Source organism: Platalea leucorodia, assembly GCF_965183815.1.
Source record: "Platalea leucorodia genome assembly, chromosome: 5".
Classification (NCBI taxonomy): Eukaryota; Metazoa; Chordata; class Aves; order Pelecaniformes; family Threskiornithidae; genus Platalea; species Platalea leucorodia.
Genome location: NC_138827.1, coordinates 91,816,499 through 91,837,495, shown reverse-complemented (window position 1 = coordinate 91,837,495; position 20,997 = coordinate 91,816,499). Strand labels below are relative to the sequence as shown.

The 20,997-nt window shown below is 48.8% G+C and overlaps 2 protein-coding genes across 8 annotated transcripts; both read left to right on the top strand.

Annotated features, from left to right (window-relative positions):
* The first annotated feature begins 113 nt into the window (after window positions 1–113).
* Window positions 114–10,299, top strand: DBI (diazepam binding inhibitor, acyl-CoA binding protein). 7 transcript variants are annotated; one of them, XR_014228228.1, is made up of 6 exons: window positions 114–238; window positions 395–512; window positions 2,374–2,436; window positions 2,729–3,071; window positions 3,207–3,790; window positions 4,751–10,299. XR_014228228.1 is itself a non-coding variant. In XM_082312380.1 (4 exons), the coding sequence occupies exons 1-4, from the start codon at window positions 230–232 to the stop codon at window positions 3,278–3,280; spliced, it is 264 nt and encodes an 87-aa protein (XP_082168506.1). In that variant the 5' UTR covers window positions 114–229; the 3' UTR covers window positions 3,281–10,299. The 7 variants fall into 7 exon arrangements, 1 of the variants encoding a protein (XP_082168506.1); XR_014228229.1 differs by having other exon boundaries at window positions 3,207–4,344; XR_014228230.1 differs by having other exon boundaries at window positions 3,207–4,941; window positions 8,847–10,299.
* Window positions 10,300–12,945: 2,646 nt separating this feature from the next.
* TMEM37 (transmembrane protein 37) lies at window positions 12,946–17,153 on the top strand. Its single transcript, XM_082313215.1, has 2 exons — window positions 12,946–13,007; window positions 13,857–17,153. Exons 1-2 carry the CDS (start codon window positions 12,987–12,989, stop codon window positions 14,427–14,429), a joined length of 594 nt encoding a protein of 197 aa, XP_082169341.1. The 5' UTR covers window positions 12,946–12,986; the 3' UTR covers window positions 14,430–17,153.
* The last annotated feature ends 3,844 nt before the right edge of the window (window positions 17,154–20,997 follow it).

Below are 20,997 nucleotides of genomic sequence, written 5' to 3'. Positions count from 1 at the left end.
GTTGACGAGCGCCGCGCCGCGGCCCCCCCCGAAGCCAGCCCCTCCCGCGCCGCCCTCGGATTGGCCCTTTGCCTGGCTTCTCCCCGCCCCCTGCAGGTGCCGATTGGGCGCCGTGTTGGCCGTGGCGCTGGGATTGGCCAGCGAGCGCTCTGGCGAGGGGCGAAGCGGCCGAGCGGCGGGGGTGGCGCGGCAGACGCCGGGGGGTCGCGGTGGTGCAGAGCGGGTCGCCATGTCTGAGGTACGGGCGCTGCCGGGGAGGCGGCGGGGAACCGGCGGGCGGCGGTACCTTCCTCCCTTCCTCCCTCCCTCCCTCTCTCTCTCCCTCTCCCCCGCGTTTGGCAGCGGCAGCCCGCGGGTGCTCACCGCGGCCCCGGGGCCTCCCCTTCCCCTCTAGGCCGCGTTCCAGAAAGCCGCCGAGGAGGTGAAGCAGCTCAAGTCCCAACCCACGGACCAGGAGATGCTCGACATCTACAGCCACTACAAACAGGCCACGGTGGGCGACGTGAACACGGGTAGGTACCGCCTCGGCCCCCCCCGCCCGGCCTCTGTGCCAGGGCCCCCGGCGGGCGGGGGCGACGCGGTTGCGGCCTGGGGCTGAGCTGGAGGCGCTTGGGGAGGCCAAGCCTCTCCCTTGTTGAGTGCCTCGCTTCGTGTAATCCTGTGGTTTAGCAAAAATGACTCAATACCGATTTGGCATGGGTTTATATGTAGGCAGGCATAAGCTGACCTGATAAGGGTTTGTGCAATTTTTGGATGAACCCAGCTGCAGTCATCTAAATCGTTAAGCAATGCTCCGAGAATCCTTTGTGTTAGCTTTGTGCAAATATTGGGTCTGGGATTTTTGGAGACCTCTATCAGTAAGCAGCTGCTTAGGTCAAGGGATGTTGCTTTAATACAAACACTTCTCAGTTAAACAGGCTTAAACAGCAAGACAAACTATGTAAGTGTGGAATTGTAGTACAGGGCGGGGGGGCAGTTTGTGTAAACTGAATTGGCTACTAAAAATAATATTGCAAAGCCAATGCAGAAGAAAACGATGCAGATGTGTGTAACAGGAGAAACTCCTGTAGGAGCTGCAATTAAATATAACATCTTGGAAGGACCGTAGCAGAAATATCTCTGTAGGTACACTATGCAAAATCTCCCCTGCTGCTTCTGTTGCTACGCTTCTGTCACTGGCAGCTCAGACTAGGAATAACACTTAGAATGAAGCCTGTCTCTACTGACCTTGTGTTACACTTGAGTAACTAGAATTAGAAAGGAAAAAGGTCATTTGTTTGGAGCGCTGGCCTCCTGACCCAGTTGCCAGTGAAGTTTATTGGGTGTTGACTGGATTCAAAGCTGACAGTGAAGTGTGCAGGAAGTGGTAAGTGCGGGCGCTTGCCGTCTCTTTTTTTTTTTTCCCCAAGATGGACGGCGTTGAGGGAGAGAGGAACTGACTTTGGTTTTAAGATATGATCCTTTTGGTGTGGCTGGACTTCAGCATTATTAATGTTTGCCAAGCTGAAATGGTGCTATAGACCTGTTAATATACCGACATTTCTGTGTTCTTGTGAAGCAGTAGCCAACAGGAGTTGGCTAGAAAAGCAATCCGTGTAAGAGTGAGCTAGTAGGGATTTTGTTAGAGAAGTGGAGCTGCCAACTAGCTCTGCAGGTCACATTGCCATGTGAGCAGCGCAAGGGTATTTTTGTGGCTAATGTACAGGCTACTGTCCAGTTCCATTTGTTAATCCTAAAGGTTGTCTTTAAGGAGACAGAGAAGAAGTAAAAACACAGAGAGGACTTTATGTGAAGAATAACCATACACACATCCATATCTCATTCATTTCTTCTCTATTTGGCTACAATGTGGCCTGTAACGAAGCCAGTTAGCATTCAGTGCTTATACTCCTAGATGACAGCACAAATGAAGAGCTATATGTTAGAAACATACCATTAACTTGACGATAATGAGTTCTAAGCTGTATGCTACTAGCTTTTGATTTCATCGTCTCTGTGTGTAATGGACCTTAGGGCATTTCTGCTTTGGTTTAGAGCTGATGATGTTCTTTAATTGGGTAGCTGTTATGCAACAGCAGTCTCTTCAGAAAGTATGATAAAACCAAATCACACTGTTTGGTGCTCCTCTGCTCAAATGCTGCTGTCTTAAGGGAACTTGACAGAGAATCTCTCTGTTGCCACCGATGGCATTCCAACATGCTCCCTTCAGCATCAGAGGTGATCTCCTGACTACAGGTTAGTAAGTAAGAGCTGCAGAGGTGAATCACTGTATTTTATTGTAGTTAAGAGCTAAATAGCCTTCAGGCAAGGAGTAGGTATTACTTACACCCAGACCATGCAAACTAATTCTGCTGCTTATCCTGTCTTTCTCAGACCGCCCTGGTATGCTGGACTTCAAAGGCAAAGCAAAGTGGGATGCCTGGAATGCATTGAAAGGTAAGTGTCTGCTTAAAAAATAAAAATTAATACATAAAACCACAGGGAAGCTAGTCAGAAAAGCATATGTGGTTCAGCAAGAAATAAAATAGTGTTGCCTTATAAGACAAGAGTTCTAGAAGTTCAGAATGCTGTGATAATAAATTCTTACTTTAGATTATCTCTGCAAGGCAGAAGTAATCCTGAAAAATGTAGCCTGCGTGAAAGAGAATTAAGGTGCAAAATGCCCAGCTGGCCCAAGATGTTACACAAAGGAGAACTGCAGCAGCAGAAACCTAAATCTGTTTTCCAGGTCGCAGCCTAGTACCCCAGAGACTGAGCTCTCCCTCCAGTTGTTGTGTTTCTTCTAAAGCTTTCTTAACTGGAAGATGCAACTGGACTCTGCTCGAAATGAGGAGCCAAACAAGTGGTCTAATCTATGCAAATGGGATTTTTCTGGTGTTTTAAGGAGCCAGCGCTACATCTAAATGCAGTCTAAGTTGATTGAGTAGCTTTCCTGTAATAATTGTGAATGGCAGTGATAGAACTAATACACTGTTTAGTTGGTATCTATACAAATGTAACTTTGCCTCGAAACACTGTTTTCTCTTGACTGCTGAACACATTTGTTTAAAACTTCAATACTAGATTCACAGGCAAGTGACCTTCTTATCACCTTTGCTCTCTGGTAGCACGCAGCTGTGTGCTGCAGCAAGGAATTGTGGCTTGTAAGTAAAAGGTATCCTAATCTGTAAAAGGTGTCTGACTGCTTCCTGTGTTCTGTCCCTCAGGAATGTCCAAAGAAGATGCAATGAAAGCTTACATAGCAAAAGTGGAAGAACTAAAGGGCAAATATGGCATCTGAGGACTGGATATAGCAGCCGCTTGCACACCTGAAACATGCCTTATTTCTAATACTGTGGAAAAATGGTTTCTGACAATAATTTTAAATACCTAATCTATTATAGTCGGTTTTCCTCATGCCTGTAGTTCAGAGGAAGTTGTGTACCTGCCTAATGTACTGACACGTTACAAATTCCTTCTGGGAACAAAATCTGGAACTCATTAAAGTGCATTTGGTACTTTAGCTGTTGTGATGATCATCCCTTAGAGATTATTCTGAGCTCAGCCCTTAATTGCCATGTTGCAGCCGTCAAACGCTTCTTTGTAAGGCGCCAGCCAGCCTCTCCAGTCCATGTGCCACTAGAGGGGGCTCAATAATCTGTGTTTTGTGCAATGCGGACTTGTGTCCAAACCAGCCCTGTAATGTCTGAGACTGCTTTGCCTCCTTTCTCATGGGGATGAGTGGCAACCCACAAAAGCCGAAGCGCCACGTGAAGAGGCTAGGTCTAATGCTGTCTATACCAAGAACAAGGTGCTCGATACTTGTTGCCTGGGGCTTTCAGAGACTTAATCAACAATTGCCAAACCGTCTTTCATAAAACACCTCTTGGAGATGTTATTCCCCAGCAACAATGTCAGGGTTCTGGAGAGAAGGCAAATACTCGGCAGCTGAACACAAAAGCCTCCCTGTGAAAGAAAAGGTTCTCCGGGCAGCAGAGTTGTTGATGCCCTTGATAGCGTACTGCTGGAAACAGAGCGCTGCTGTTGCCATGTACTGAGGCTACAGTGAGGGGCAAATCAAGTATACGTTGGCTTAACGCTTACAAGGCTGTTCAAACAGGAAGACTTACAGTGATCATCAGCAAAAGTTTTATACAAAACACACAGGTGTGACCATGTCTAGTAGGCCTTTAGCTTTTCTGTCTGCCTAGCATAGTCTGCTGGAGTTGCTGAGGCCAGAAGGGGAGACTGCTTTTAAAATGTGGCACTGAGCTATTCCAGCGTAGACCGTGCGAGAATAAAGTCACAACCTTGTACAGGATTAAGGTGTTCGAATTCCTGCTGTACCGGTTAGTGTCTGAACAGGTGAGGACTTCAAATCAAACTGCCTTCAGAGAAGCAAGTGAAGTATAGAAATACATAGGGATGAAATCTGTCATTACATATCTGTCTAGATAAAGACATAGTTCTGTACTAAGTTACGCCGGCTTTGCTGTGTGTAGTATCTAACCTGTATTTTCTTATGCCACTGGGGAGAAATGGAGATAACTTTACCTTACATGCTTTCAAAAATTATAACTTCCCCCTTTGCTACTTTTAATGGGAAATGCCCTTGGAGCTACTTGTTCACCCCTTAAAATGTGTTAGGGTAAGGAAGGGTTTGTTCCCTGTTCTCATAAGGAAAAAGGTTGCTTATTCTATTCTTCCCTGTTCTTCTGGAAAAGTAATGTTAGCATTTGGGTTTTTTACCTCCTCTTGTATCCTCTGTTAGTCATTTCAGATTGCATTGATTACGCTCACCTTGCAGAAGAGGGGTAAGAGCAGATGTTCAGTGTAAGAGATGATCAGAGCTCTTTGCCAGCCCTAAATTCCACAGCCAGCTCCATCTTCACAGCTGTATTTTGTGAAGCTGGTTATCCTTGGAGGATCCTGGCAACCTGCAGCAGAATGTAACTCATACTGGTAAATGCTTCCACCTCTGCTCTTGTTTGCTGGAAGCCGACGTACTGTGAGTGTGCCGTGCTTTGCTAACGTGCTTTCTGTCAAAAGGGGTGTTTTCAGAATTTTTGATTGCTAAAGCAGTGCAATTGCATTCTGTCTAAAGAGTGGGCTGGGAGTAGCAAGTTCTACATCCTACTCTTCTTTCGGCTTGATTTCCCTTGTGAGACTTAACTAATCATTACAGTGCTGCTCTCCTTTCTCATACCTGTCTGGCATTAGGAAAACATTGCTGTGTACACAGTGCTTATCCCAGAGAGGGACTGGTCTTGGCCAGGCTTTTATATGTTGCCTTGTACTTAAAATTAATTCTGTTTGCCACTCTGTACAAGTGATGGAGAACTCTACCTTGAATGTCTTATTTGGATACTTCATTTTTACTGTAGTAACGCTTTCTTCCTGCTTGCAGCTTCACCTTCCTTAGGAAAGTAACATCAGTGGTCTTACTATTTGGAGTAAGCTGAAAAATTCAAGTTGTGGAAGTAAGAGCTGTGCAGTAAGAGACCGTACAAAGGCACTAAGGCAGAAACTAAGGTACTGATGTCTGTGCACGGCGTTTGTGATGAGAAGGAGCAACACAAAAGTTGGCTGCGCAGCCACTAACTGGGGGTACTGCCACTGCAGGGAGAGTGTTGGAAAAAGACTGAACTGAGTCGGGGGGGCTGGGTGTTTGGCGGCAGGGTGAATGTCTGTAAATGCACGGGCTGCTGGGCTGTCTGAAAACATTGCTGGCTTACTGGCCGCGTAGTGCTTGCTGGTATGGAGTATCAGACTGCTGGGCTGCATAAGTAGCACTTCGGCAGTAGTGATGATAGGACAAGAGTGGCTTAAGGACATCTACAAACAGATTTGTAGGTGGAGGTAATTGCTTTTATTAAACTAATAGAGTGGTAAAAATAGACAACCGTTAAGGTATGTAGCCTTGAGATTTGAAGCCGACGTAGCAAGCCTTAAACCAAAATATAACTTCAGAACCATTGCTTTGCCTGTAATAAGGTAGTCTTGATGGAGGAACAGATGCTTTTGATGGCTGGGCTGTGCTGCAAAACAGGGGATTGTTCTGACACCCGTTCAGGGAGTCGCTATTTCCTCTTGTTAGATCAAAGCAAGGGCAGCAACATCCTGATCCTTGCAGCGCTCGCGAAGGGGAAGGGACGTGCGCTGAAACGAGCCCAGCGCGCAGGAGGTCAGAGGCCAGCTGGCACGCATGCACTCAGGTCTGGTTTGCTGAGTTTGCAGAGTGTGCAGGACGGAATCTGGACTTTGGATATGGCAATAATAAATGTTAACTTGCGTCTGCGATAAGACAGCGTTCCTTCTATTGCACTGCTACTATTAGCTCTTCAGAGAAACTAGCTGATTGGTACCCAGTGTGATTAGAGATAAGCTGTAAAGGGGATGTTGTTTTCCTTGGGGTTTTCTTTCTTGTGGGTTTTCCTTGCTTTTAACAAACATATGTGAAGGTGCAATACCCCTAAGCACAGATTTAACAAATCGGTACTGCTGTGCTGCTTAAGGGTTGTAGCAGATTTTCCAGCCCCGTGAAGTTAAGTTTTCTGTTTGAGTAAAAACTACTCTGAGGCTGACTGCAGTGGGCAACTATCTGTCAAAATTCGTCAGTCCTCGTCTGGAGTGATCTTGTTTCACAATGCAAGTATTTTAACCTTTGAACTTATTTGACCCCGATGATACTGCTAAAAATAAATTACAGTTGTATTTGCTGTTGTTTAAAATATTTGCTCTGCCCCCTGAGCATTCAGAGCAAACAATATTGGGCAATACCACTTTGGGGTCACTGGGCATCTGAGCCGTCTTGTGGGATTGGTGGGATTGATTATAAATTGGGGGAGACAAAAAAGAAAAGGCATTTTGGCTTGGATAGGTTTCTAAATACCACAGCTGTCATCCAAAAAAGGTTATGCAGTCTTCCAAGTTGTCAAAGCTGCTTAGAGGTAAGACAAGTTGATATTACATAGGCATAACACATTTGAGTGAGAGTCATAGTAATAAACTCAGAAGTGTAAAAGTTGATAGAATAGAACAAAAGATAGAATCTGATTTTTTTTTTTTTTGTCTACCCAGAAGTATAGGTTAGACATTAGGAAAAACTTCTTCACCGAAAGGGTGGTCAGGCAGTGGCACAGGCTGTCCAGGGAAGTGGTTGAGTCCCCATCCCTGGAGGTATTTAAAAGACGGATAGACGTGGTGCTCGAGGACATGGTATAGTGGTGAACTTGGCAGTGCTGGGTTAACGGTTGGACTCAATGATCTTAAGGGTCTTTTCCAACCTTAACGATTCTGTGATTCTATAGGAAGTATCTTCAGGCTCAGATCTAGAAATTAGCCAGTCTTCAGCTGCTCATTTAAAGTGCAAATAACATCAATCCATTCTAGGCACGAGTCTGTCTTTACTGTTTTTAAGATGAGGTGGTGTTTCCTCTAGAGCCAGCATATCTGTGAAAATTAAACACGGCTTAGTTGTGTTATTCTAGAATGGAGAATTCACGTGGAGTTTGGCTTCCATGGTCTTTTAACTTTCATTCCCATTTCCACCTGTGGCGTCTAGATTTTTGGTTAGTCCCAATACACGTACATTTATTTTTTTCAAGGTCTGACCCTCTTAATGCTTGTTAGCGCTGATTGATCTCTTACAACCATCCCACCATCCACTTTAGTTTTAGAGCAGTCCTTTGCTATCTCAAGAATACCTAAAGATGTAGAGTTGTTTTCAAAATCATCCAATATGTCTTGCCTCTGAAGTCTGAAAGCTTTCCTATGCTTTAGACTGTCTGGAATAATGGGGAAGCCATTCAAAAATGCAGTATCATTAATGAGCATGGGCCTGAGGAGGAACAGCTGGTCAAAATTCCTGGGGCTTGTCAAACTTATGAAAGAGGTGATATGAAGAACTGCCTGAAAGTGGAATCAGTGGCTCAACAAATCCCTTCCAATCCTTATGTTAGCAAGGATTCCTTCAGCTCTAAGTACTGCCACTGCAGCGAAAAGATCCTTACTGCTATGTCAAAGAGCCCAGAGCCCGCACGGGGATATCGAATGATCTCCCTGCCCAGTTGGTTCTGAGCCTGGAGCTTGTTCTGTTTGCAAGCCCAGATTGCCTCGGACAGGTGATCCCACACCCTGGAAAGAATGAAAATAACATTACTTGGCTAGCGCAGCTGGGGAGACACCTTGTTTGTCTCCACCAAAGTGTGCGAGACGCTGACTTGTACCGTGTTCCCCGAAAGGCGGAGGCAGTGGTACGCCATCTCCTCTTAGCACATGCTGCTCGTGTGAGTGAGTTCTGAATCCGAAAGGTGAGCTCACCAGTTCAACATACTTGGTATTTTTAAATCCGAGTATTTAGCTGCATTGATCTGAGTTTTTACTGAGAGAAGAAACATATATGACAGCTGAGAAACTGAATAACATGATTTCCCCCAGCTTACATAGTATTGAAATACAGACCCAAGTTTTTCTAGTAGTGCTAAAGGGGCTGGAGTTTTATTTTCTGTATTGAATGTATATTTTAAAGCATCCATTTGCTGCAATGGACAGATGCGAATAGCTTGAGGTATGTCCTAAGCCAGTGGAACTATTGCCAGAGGTGCCTGAAAAGGGCTGAATGTGAAGCAGAACGAGGGAGCACTTCGTGTTGGGTCTCTGCAATACGATGCTGACATAGGTCCAGGAACCGATCAGAAGTGAAAAAACAATTCTTTCCAGGATACAAAATGTATTCCTTTAAGCCTGTTCTTCTGCTTGAAGTCTCTCTTCTTATTCTTAGAGTTAGTTGGGGCGGGGGGGAAGTCACTGTAATGAACTGGCAAATTATCAGCCTGTTTCTAACCCAGCTAGCAGTGCCTTAACAGGTACCGTTCGATTTGGATGAACGACAGGATCCCGGACCCCGGCGGCGGGCGTTATTGCCATGTCCAGCAGGCCAGGTCTCTGCGCACGTCCAGCAGCGCGTGGGAGAGCCTGGGGCTGCAGCCCGTGGCGGGGGGCAGTCCGCCTTCCCACGGCACCGGGGAGGCGTCCAGGCAGGAGGCAAAGCGAAACCACCCGGCCCAGGAGCCGTCCCCTCTTTACGTGCTTAACCGCATCTCTTTTACGCGCTCGGACGAGGCTGTCGGCTTGGCTGCCGTCACCTGCAGTGATGGGAGGAAAATGGTGAGCTAAGGCAGATGTGACAAGGGGTTGGTCCGAGCTGTACGGGCCCTGGTACAGCCCAAACCCCCCTTATGTTACCGGCGCTGCCTGGGGCACTGTTGGCTGAGGGTGACCGTGCCTGTGGTCCCAGAAGCTGCCTGTTTTGAGCAGCTTGCCAGCAACTTGCTGACTTTTTGCCCCATTCCAGAAGCTCTGTTTCAGCCCAGCGAGGTTGAACCCAGCCTGAGCTGAATGCAGCTTCTTCAACTTGGGTTTTCAATCTACTGCCAGAAAAAAAAACAACCCTGCAAAAGAACAGTGACACAAGACAGCTAGCCTCTTCCTTCTTCCTCATAAAGCTTTCTACATGCTCACTTTTTGGGGAATATATGAATAAAACCATTTTGCCCCTCATACAGGGCATGTCCCAAAGTCTCAGTCTGCGAGATCCTGAAGATCAGCTTGTCTCCAAGATCAGGTCAACTTTTGCCTGGAAAGACACCTTGAAATAGGGATCTGATGAAAATGAGGATTTAAATACCTCGCCAGATCAGTTGCTATGCCAAGAATTAAAGATGTGATCAGAAAGAATTTTGTTCAACAGACAAATGCATTTACAGAAGTGACCTGCAGCAACTTTGAGATGAGACGAACCCACGCTGGTGGTGACTCAGTCACTTGTGTTCTGCTTTACCTTGAAGTAAAATACTTCATGGGGTAACCGTTCCCTAAGCCCCGGGGACTCGGACTTCAGTCCTGAACCTTCTCCGGGCTTCTGCAGGAGAAAAGCTGGAACAGATTCTTCAGCGTTACACTCATCGTGGTTTTAAATGAACCAGATGAAACTCTTTCCATGTTTTACAGCAGTCTCTGGTAATTTCCATTATTTATGAACACGTTTCCCTGAAAACTTTCTCTCCAGGGATAGGATGTGAAATACCCACTTAAACAATAGAGAAAAGGGACTTTCTAAACAAAATACTGAAACTGGCAATATACCAAGAACTCTGCATGAACACAGCTGAACCAAAAATACATCTGAAGTGCTTTAAAGGTCGCTTACTGTGTTGTTATGATGTACGTAATGTATTTTTCAGGCAAAAAAAAAAAATCTTATTTTTCCTTTTAAAGTACTGAGCTCTTTTTATTGTAAAACACCGTCTTCCCATACAATTTTCCAAAATAATCTTGAGGCATTTTTCCACAATTTGTCTTTTCTTCAATCAATTCTGTTTTTTTTTTTTTTATCTTGACAAGACAGATAATATATATTTGGCTTGTTTTGTTATGAGACAGTGAAGATAGATAAACTCATTTTTCCATTTGAAAAAGGTACACAGTTCCAGCAGGCTCCATAAATCCAGGCAGCTTTACCAGAAGGTATCTCCAGCCGAGCGACAGCAGAAACAAAGAGGCCATAAACTGTTAGTAACTGTTCTGTTAACGCAGCCGTAACCATCGTCCTCCCCTCGGTGACTTCAGTAACGAGTGAACCCAAAAGCACCAATTCAATACTGATCTTAATTACAGGTCACGTTTAATTCTGGTTTGTATTTTATATTGGGGGAAACGAAATGAAGTACAACATATTAAAGCAATTTTGTGTTTGCAGCAAAAGTACCATCCCCAAACCATCCTTTTCCTCAATGAGGCAGCTTGGCAGGTACCTGTAGATCTGCTAAAGGATCCAAGCGTGACAGGGAGCAGGTTTAGTTTCAAAAGTAACCACTTTAGGCTCCTCGTTCTACAAAGGTTTTTCTGCACGTGTTTACTCATGTGAACCTTACCACAGGCTTTTACAGAAAAATATTGTCTTGTTCAGCTGCATACACCTTACTATTAAGAACTATTTTTTTTAAATTGCTGAAGTCATTAGGATAACTCATGGTTTTTTTCTGTGCTTAATAATTTTGCTTATTGGGGGCCAAATGTTACAGACAGCGTAAGTTACGGGAGGTTTTTGCCAGATAGGAGGTGGTGTATTTTGTCCGGCCCGAGCCCGCGTTTGCTTCGCGCGGTTACGTGCAAGCAGCGTTTGTTCAGTTCCTGCAGCAAATGAGACAACAAGACCCGCTTGTGCTTTTTGAGCCAAAAATACATAAATATTGTTACATTTGGAACTTAGAAGTGGAAGGGTGTAACAGGGAATGCATGCGATCTGTCTGAACGCTGCGATACAGAAATGCCGCTTAACCTGTGGAATAAATAGCCCAGGATGTTCATAAAACTATTCTATCATCTGATGAACCTAAAATGAAAGGGATGTGGCGAGCATCAAGTCTGCGAGCTTGGATAACATGCTCAAAAACAAAAAATGTTGCAGACCACAAACCCACAAAAGAAGTTTTAACAACAGACCTTGCAAAAATTTGCCGTGTTGCAAAAGCGGAAAATCCCAATGCAGTGTTTGATAGAAATATAATCTAATAGTGTATACAACTTCGAAGAGAACGATTAAACAGAAGATTTGGAAGGAAGAGAGAAAGAAAAAGGTCAGAATTTATCATTAAAATGCGATGTATGAAAACTCAAGTAAACATCTTGTTCAGAACACTCACCCTTACTAGAAACTGTGTTACAGAGAACTCCCCCAGCCGAATCGTAGCAGATATATATCTATTTTTAAAGGAAACACAGAAAGCGCTCATGAAATTGTGCAGAGACTAAAATAACGAGACAATCTATATAAACAACTGATTTGTTCAGAAATGGAAGCTGGAAGAAGGGTAAAGTTACGGTAACTTCCACCGCCCCGTGTTGGAGAAGGAGATCCTTCCAGCTCCTTTCGGCTAGAAAGGGAATGGTCAAATTCCGACCCCGGCTGCGTCCGAGGGAGGCCCAGACCAAGGACCCGTGAGCCGATCCCCTGCAGCCCGTGCAGTCGCTGCAGGCCTCTCCGCTGGAATCGCAGTCAGAATTTGGCAGTAAAACAAGAGTTTCTGATGACACAGCAAAACCCAACTTCCTTGGGCTTTTTTTTTAAAGCTGTTTCTGACCAAAAAGAAAAAAAGTAGTGAAGCAATCAGTAATTCATTAGAGGACGGCAAAACACGAGTGAGAAAAAGAGCAAGGGCATAAAACTTTATGAGGAGAGAGGTTTTTGCTGACGATACAGGTAGAGATACATAAGGAGAAGTATGCAGGTAATAGATAAGAGCGTGCACACAGCCCAAGGTGAGAGGCCGCCATCGCAGCGGGCAAGGAGGAGAGCGAACACGGGGAGCAGAGGCCGGCGGGCCGCTGCCGGGGAAGGGAAGGGCGGGAGGGGCGGTTTTGCGTGGAAGGGCAGGACGGGGTGGTTTTGCGTGGAAGGGCGGGCGGGGGTGGTTTTGCGTTCCGCGGCCGGGTACCGCCGCGCACAGCACCGCAACGCCGGCGGCCGATGCTGAGGCGGTGCGGGGGGGGGCTCCTTCGCAACGCGCTTCTGGCGCAGCGCGGCCCCCCGGGTGGGCAGGTCCCCGCGGGTGGGCAGGTCCCCGCGGGTGGACGGGTCCCCGCGGGCGGGCCCCGGGCTCGCTCCCCGTCCCGCGAAGGCCTGGCGTCGAGGCCACGGACGCTGCCTCGGGAAACAAAGCCCGAGCTGCCCGGCAGCGGGTGGCACAGAGGCAAACGGGGCGGGGGCCGCTGCCCCCCGGGGCGGCCGTGCTCTAGGCCCGTGCCCGGGCTGAGAGCGGCGCTGCCTTCCTCCGGCCCGGCCCGGCCCCGCTCCGCCCGTCGGGGCCGCGCCGCTGACTCAGCCGCGGGGGGGCCCGGAGGGCGCCCCGGCCCCGCGGGCGGGGCGGCAGCGCTGCCCGCCGCCCTCCGGGAACATAAAAGGCCGCGGCCGGAGCCCGCCCGCGTCTTTCGGCGCTGCCGGCAGCATGACGGCCATCGGGGCGCAGGTACGTCCCGGCTCCGGGTACCGGGGCCGCGCATCGCCCCGCCGGGGGGGCTCCCGCTCCGGCTTCTCCCTGCGCGGCCGCCCCGACCCTCCCCGCTTCCCGACCGCCCCTTCCCGGAGCGGCGGCGGCTCCCCCGGCTCCGCGGCTCTCCCCTCGCCGCCGCACCTGGCTCTCGGAGCCCCACCGCCGGCCGTGCGGGGCTGCTGCGGGGTGCGCGGCGTGTCTTGTAACTGAAGGTCGGGGCCCCTTGGAGGGTGTTCGGTGAGGAGGGGGTGTGCGTTGCCCACGCGGGTCCGTGGGGGCTGCAGCCGGGACACCCCCCCCCGCTCCCGGCCCGGGGTGAGGAGCCGGGTCCGGACCGCTGTTGCTGCCGGCAAGAGGAGGAGAGCCCGGCTGGCTGCCGCCCAGAAGGGCTGTGGGAAAAGAAGGGCAGTGCTGGTAATGGGGCGCCCTCCCCGGCCCCGCGTCTGCCGCCTCCCCGGCCCAGCCGCCGGCCTCCCTCCTCCCGGGGCCGGCGGTTTCCTCCAGCCCCGCCGGAGCAGGCGGCCGCCCCGCGGGGGCCGCGGGGCAGGGATCCTGCTCAGCCCACGGCCTTTGTGATCCCGCACCCGGGCCTTGACGTGGGAGCATTGTCCCTGCAGCTGGGAAGCAGGAGAACTTCACCCACCCTTCCTTTCTCCTGGGTGCAGCCTCTGACCGCATCGCCTTCCCCCGCGAGAAGGGGTTTGATGTGCGCGAGCAAATCGCTCCAAATGCTGAAGCCCCGCAGCTTTGTCCCTCTGGTTTCATTTCAGCCTAAAGGAGTACTGTTAACTCAGGTGGTTTTCTTCCCCCCTACTCTCCTTTAAGGCGCAGAGGCTGCTGGCGCACCGGAGACCACAGAAGTCCTTCTTTGAGACGCTCATCAGGAGCCTGATCATCTTGTGCGTGGCGATAGCGGTGGTCTTGTCGTCCATCTCCGTCTGCGATGGCCGCTGGCTTTTCGCAAGGGGCCAGCTCTTCGGACTGTGGCACTTCTGCACCGTTAGCAACAGCAGCGTCCTGAAGTGCGTCACCGACCTCAGCCTGGCCCAGGTGGAGGGGCTGAGCGTGGGGGCGATTCCCATAAGAAGCATGGTGTCCTTCGCCGTCGTGGTCGCCATATTTGGCCTGGAGCTCCTGATGGTGTCCCAAGTCTGCGAGGACGCCAACGCAAGGCGGAAGTGGTCGATGGGCTCGGTTCTCATCCTTGTCTCGTTTTTGCTGTCAGCCACCGGGGTTCTGAGCTTCTCCATCCTCGTGAAGGATCACCTCACCTTCACGGGCTTCACGCTGACGTACTGGTGCGAGTTCGTTGCCGCCTTTCTCTTCTTCCTTAATGGGATCAGTGGACTTCACATCAACAGCCTCACACACCCTAGGAACAGGGTAGGCAAAATCTAGGCGCAAAGGGTGTACCTCCACCTTTGTGTAATCAGCTTTGCCAATTAGAGTGGAAAAAAGGGAGTCTAATGAAGTTTGAAAAGGACACCGTGTCTTAAATTGTGTGCAAGGAGGGGAAGCATGAGTCAATCTTCGTGCCTGTAGAAGACATACCCACCCACTGGTCAGCGCGGAGGGCCGCGCAACACGAGCAAAGCAGAGACTGAGACTGGCTGCCACTGAAATGCGTTTTTCTGGAGGAGTGGTTTAAAGAAGATGGCGTCCCGTTAAGCGTGCGGAGGGGTGGCAGGCTGCAATCTGCACGTGCGGGCTCAGTTTTGAGGCTTACACGAAGCCTGTACTGTTTGGTGTTGCGGGGCTTTCCCCCATACTCTGGAGCCTGTGAAGGATGTGACACAACTTCGGTGTGTCTTATGGCTTTGCTCTGTCTCAGGGACAGTTGATTTGTGCCTGGCCGTGCTCACTGGCTTGGAGTGAAAATCTTCACTGGATCCCACTCCTCCATTTCTCTTTCAAAAGAGAAGGCGCACAGATCTCGATCTGGTCACCCATTTTATGTCCTGCTGGCACGTTCCCTGCATCTGTCCTTTCCTCTGTGAGTTTTTCTGGGACACCTCTGACAGGCGCAGAGAGATGTCGCTGTCTTGGGGCCAAGGACAGGTGTTGGTGGTGCAGGTGGACGGGGAAGGGTCGCGGTGCCTTCCTTGGGCAGCAGCGCATGTTCTGCGCTCGCGGCCTCTCCCGGCCGTCACCACTCCTCTGCCGCCCCTGTAGGACACGTGCCAGTCAGTCACCCAAGCCTGCTCCCTCACAGCCCTTGCAAAGTTCTCTGTGATGGGGCATTGCTCTTCCTCGTTTCTTTTTTGGGGCAAGAGGGACGAGCTCTGCAGGGGCTCTAGGTGGGCGTTGTGGCTGGGCAGACCACGCTGAGACCACCGCATCTTCTGGGGCGTGTTTTGTTTGTCAGGGTTTCCCACTGGGGCAATGCGAAATCTCCTCATCCTGTAGCTGAGAGTCTCCTGTAACATTTCTTCTGGGAGGAGAAAGCTCTAGATCCTCCTGACCAGACCAAGTCCTTTTCATCCCCTTATTAACACTGGGCCTGGAAGGAGAAGCAGCCCAAGATTGCCTAAGAAGGGGCTGATGGGGACAGCTCTAATCTGTCACAGCTGATGGAAATCCAGAGAGACTTGGCCAAATTATATTAAGGCTGGTCTTCCTCCTGCCAATGCCTGAGCCAAGATCTTCAGAATTGCTGCAGCTCTGAAGTTCCCTGTGCTGTCTGATGTAAGAGAAGACTTTGGAGGTTGGGTTGTCCCGTGTGTATCCTCCCTGCCCAACATACAGCCTGCTGTTGCCCACAGATAAAAATGTTTTCAGAGTATTTCAGGGTCTCTGTTTTAATGTTTGTTTTGTATCAGCTGGTAAAACTGCCTGTATTTTTGTTTTAGGACAAATGTTTCTGCATGTTTCATCTCTGTAGCTTGTCTGATAGCTGTTGAGTAAGGTTTTCATTTCCTGTGCAGCAAGTTTGACACAATTTTTCACCTGAAACAAAAGCAGTGTAGCACAAAGGCTGAGAAGGCTGTGTAGGCGAGCCACGAGTAAACAGCTTGGTGTTTGAAAGCCACGAGTCGTAAGTCCTGCCTTGCTGAATGTGCTCCTGTGGACTCGCTGGCTGTCGTGAGGACAGTCTCCGTTCCTTCTCAGATTTCCATAACTTGTTAAGATGACACTCCTAAGCCTGTTTTGTGATGCAGTTTCAGACCAGGCTTGCTCTGGACAGTGCCAGTTGTGCTTTTGCACACAAGTCTGCCCGTCTTTCTGGTGAGATAGTGCACAGAGCTGTGCTACCCAGCCAGCCTCTGCAGCTCTTGCAGTGTTCGGGGCTCTGTCAGGGTTTATTGACCCTGTCTCAAGGACAAGGACTTGCGCCCTTAACCTGCCTCTGGAAAACTGCACTGTGACTGTGGCTCTCTTTTGTGAAGGTGCTTTTGGGTTGCTGAATTGCACCGTTGAAGACGTGCTAGTGGGCTGAACTTGCAGATACTTGTGTGAGCAGTGCTGTTGGCTTTAGCAGAGCTACTTACCCCAGAGAGAGTCTGCAAGGTCCGGTCCCAAACTGTTGCACTGTGGTGTTACCAGGTGGTAGAGTGCCTTAACTAACCAATGCATCAGTTGTGGTGCGTAAGGGTGCCCATGCCAGGCAGGACAGTTCCCCTGCACGAGGTCAAGGGTGTCCATGGCTTGTCTAGAAACATGGATGTAACTTCAGAGTGCCTTCTCGGTGACGTCCAAAACTGGAAATCAATTCTGCATGGGCTCCCTTTCGTGCTAGTGGCAGGCTGTGCCCCCAGCCCCTTCCCTGGGAGAAGGCAGCCATAGCCAGGCCGAGTCCCAGCCTGGTGCCTCCTGCTCGGGGTAGGGGGAGGCAATGGACAATTGGCCATTGAGTTCACCCAAGACTTGGTGCAATTGTGAATGATTTTAGGATGCCCTTTGGTAGCTGAAGAAGAGGCCTTTTGTTGGGGGTAGGGAATCCTCTAGGGAAAATACAGTAACTTTTTTTCCAACTGGCTTTATATAGTACTGCTTGACTTACTAATACTGGGAGAAGATGCGTTTTGGTGGCTAAATACTACAGAAGAGGGGTGATTGTCTCAGAGATATCCTTATATACAGCAACTGGTGCAGCAGTGGGTAACTGTTCACTTTCTGAAGCCTGTGGAAGTGTCAAGCAATATTCCTGAAGTTTGTTAAATAAATGTCTTTGAAATAAGATAACTGTAATTCTCTCTTTTTTTTTTTTTTTTTTTTTATCTTTAGATATCGGGGTGCAGATTTAAGGGGATGAGTGGGGTTTATGTAATCTCCCAGGCGCCGATTCTGCGTGTTTACCCAGCTGGACCGATGAAGAAATGACTGCTTGGCGCTTTGCCGAGCTCTGACCAAGGAAGCCGAGGCTGCGTAGCTGCTGCGCGCTCCTCTCTCCTTTCCCCTCCAACTTGTCCGCACCAACCCAAGCAGGCAGCGCCGCTTTCTTGTCTTGCAAAACAAGAGGGGCAGTCAGCTGTGCTGCTTCGTGGGAATTAGAGATAACCTTGTAGGCTCTTAATGATTTCCTGCTGTTGCATGTGCTCTGTTTACCAGCTAAAGAGCTCTTTCCTGTGTCCTTCACCTCCCTTTTCCCACACCGCACCCTGTGTCTGAAGCATCCTTGCTCTTTTCCCCAGCTTTGCTTATTTGGCCCGCAGAAGCGGTATCTGAGCACAAATGTATTTGTACAGTTTTTCCCCAAGCTCACTGTACTAAGAGGTTTGGTTAAATGTCAGGAAAACAGATTTCCAGCTTCATCACTGAATTAGTTTATGTAATCTCGAGTCAGTTAATTAGCACCTGGTGTTCTCTTTCTGGTGGGAGAGGCCAGTGGCCTGTCTCGGATGGTTTAATATCTCTTAAAAACAGGATAATGAACATCTCCTCTTGTTAATGAGCTGTTCAGACTTGCTCAGTTACTAACTTTAATTGAAAACTTGTGCACAGACCATTGCTTGTGGCTAAGAATAAGGAAATAATGGTACAGGACATGCTAACTAGGGAGATATCCTGGACTGGTATTTTGATTTTAAGTCTACAGTACCTCCATCAGCTGTGCTTGGAGGGACACCTGGTTTGGGGGTTGAGCTTTGCTTGCTTTTGTCAGCTTACACATGTAAAAAGGGCCTCCTTTCTGGGTGAAAGAAAGGTCTGCCCCGGGGGGTGTCCTGGAAGGGGTGTTTGCTGGATTCCTGGGGCCTTTCACCTTCATGTGGATCCAACCCTCTGCATTGGCACCACCCCCTTCTGAAACAGTTCATTTCAGCTCCCCCGATGCCCAGCGAGGCGTTGCACAATGTAATTACTCACTGCACAACAATACTGCTGCTTGATTCCGGCAGTTTTGGTGGGAACTTCCTCGTTGCTGTGTTAGGAGAGAAAATCCATTCATCGCTTCCCCTTCAGTTCAGCCTTAGGTCTTAGACTGCTGGTGTTCGGGCTGCTGGAGCTGCTGCTTGCACCGCTGGCTTGCAGAGCTGCAACTGGCTTCTCAGGGCACCTGGAGTGAACAGCCAGAGGCTGCCACCAGTGTCCCAGAGCAATCACTACTTGTCTGAAAGATGGTACTCAAGTCCTATGTACTGATAACAAATGCCTGCTTTACATTGAATACCCAGGAGCAAGTATAGAGAAAGGGAAGTTGGTAAACTCTGAATATGGAGTTTGTGTTCAGCCTGTGTCAGTCGTTTCAGGCCACTGACGCTGGAGTCTGCGTGCCTCGCATCCGTTCATCTCCCACTTTTTGCATTGCTCACTGAGATTTACTTCCCTGTTCCTCTGCTTATAAACATGTCAGCGTTCCCGGAGCCAAGCAGCTCTTTTCTTCAATGTTCTTCAGTACAGTTAATCAAGAGAGATCCCCAGCAGGGAAGGGTGCTTTTGCATCGCCTGTGCAGAAGATGGGCGAGGTGAAAACCCATCCCGCTGCGGTGGTGTTTGGCAGCAGCTTTCTACATCCAGGTCACAGCACCGTGACGCCTGGGGCTGCCAGCTTCTGGCACCTGCCCGAGTGGGCTTGCTCTTCCCAAAGAGCCGAGGACTCCGAATGCCAGCTGACATCCGAGGGTTTTTATGGAGCCTCAGCTCTTCATACAAACCAGGCCAGTGCCCGACGCCTGAAGCAAACATGTAGTACAGAATCTGGGAATTTTGGGGGTTATTTTGGTTATTTCAGGCAAGTCAAATAAAACCAAAATGGCCATGTAAAACAACTTATGCTAGAATGCTTTTTAAATACAAAAACCAGCAGCGTTTTATTTTGGGGCATGTGGTTCGCCCCTGTTTCACCAGGACTCCTGTACAAACAGGCATCCCGCTCAGCCTGGGCTCCACCCGACCTTGTGCCATCGGTGCGGGTCCTAACTACGCACTGCAGGGCTGAGCTCTTACACTGGCTTGTTGGAGAGCCGATAATTGCATCAGATCTAATTAATTACATGTTATTGTATCTCTGAATCTATATTTCTTCATTTATGCCAGAAGGCGGCACTTGCATTTAAAACATCTGCTTTGGCTTGACTGATAAATGTTTAATTTTCAGACAGGGAATATACAAGTTGCCTCATTCTTCTTGGTCTTATTTGTAGGCCAGAGAGAAAATTAGGCTAATGGTTGTATCTTTTTGGAAGCATCTGACTTGCTAAATGCGCTGGGACAGAGTGAACCCCCAAGAAGGCTGGAGGCTCTGTTTGGCTTGAGTAAGTCAGCAAGAAGTGAGATCTCCCACCCAAATGTGCATGGAGAGGCTTTCACTTCTCCCTCGGTCACGGGACTGATCCTGCTTCTGCTCTTCCTTCCACTTGCTTTGGCTGAGTTTTAAAGGACAAAGTCGACTCAAAACCTTGCCATTTCATAAAACGTAAGTTTAAAATTAATTCCTGGAAACCCTTGCCAGTTCACTGCTTTGTATTTGATTTTTTTTCCTGGTTTTAAAGAGGTTCAACTCTCTTGCTACTGGGTGACCTGCATCAGCAGGCAAAGCCGATCGGGCAGGGGAGGCCAGAGCGAACCCTTCCTCGCCTGGCTGCCGTCAGGGGTGCTGCTGCCTGCGGTGCCGGCTTCGCCGGCGGGATACAGGCTGTGCCGTCTAACTGTCGGCGCCGGCAGGGAAATAACAGGCATTTCTCCTGAACCTCAGGGTTTGAAACAGTGCTAACAGCACTCAAAAACCTGCTTCTGCACAGGTAATTTAACTTTGAAAGCATCCTTTGAATTCCTCTGCGTGTTTGTCTTCTGGTAAAATGGCAGAAGTCTACCATGAGGGTTTGGTGTGAATAAAAGCTCGTTAGAGCGGTTTTGGCAGAGCGGTTGAGGAATGCCGCTCGATCAGCATTTGACATACCACGCGCGTTTTGCCAATGTCTTGTAGGTGACCAGGAGGAGGGAGAAGTGTGATAAATGCCACTAGCTTTCTGTTCAGTCATCTTTGCCCTTCAAGAAAACCAGGCACGTATTGCCCCAACTGGGGAAATGCAGATACAAAATCAAGTAGGAGGCTTGATTGCATTTGTCGGATTAATTCTTTTATCCCTTTCCAACTCAAACCAGGGAAATTTGCTTAACAATTTTATCCTTAAGAACATAAAGCTGTAATAGAAGCTTGGATACCTTGTGACAGCATATTACAGTGCAGTCTTGCAGATTTCAGCACACTGAGCAAGAGTAAAGAGACTGTAAAGAGATTTTTGCCAGACACTGGGCTGTTGTTTTTCATAAGATACCTTGTACTGCCCAGTTCAGTTGAGTTTTAATGTCCCAAGGGCTTTCATTGCTTCCTTTCAAAGACTAGCAGGACAAGTCTCAGAGGCACAGACACAATAAGAAAGAGCCATCTTACTACAGTTTTCTTGGTCACCCTTGGAATATGCTATAATAGCTTTTTTTTTTACCGTTTCAAAAAACATACAAAAATCCAAACTGGACCACTGTTACTTCCAAGATCTAGACAGTTAGAAGAGGCAAAGGAAGAAAA

Coding starts and splice junctions, on each gene's coding strand:
- TMEM37 (XM_082313215.1), top strand. CDS start 12,987: ATGACGGCCATCGGGGCGCAG. Junction 13,008..13,856: donor TGACGGCCATCGGGGCGCAG/GTACGTCCCGGC, acceptor CTCTCCTTTAAG/GCGCAGAGGCTGCTGGCGCA.
- DBI (XM_082312380.1), top strand. Junction 513..2,373: donor GGTGGGCGACGTGAACACGG/GTAGGTACCGCC, acceptor TGTCTTTCTCAG/ACCGCCCTGGTATGCTGGAC. Junction 2,437..3,206: donor TGCCTGGAATGCATTGAAAG/GTAAGTGTCTGC, acceptor TCTGTCCCTCAG/GAATGTCCAAAGAAGATGCA.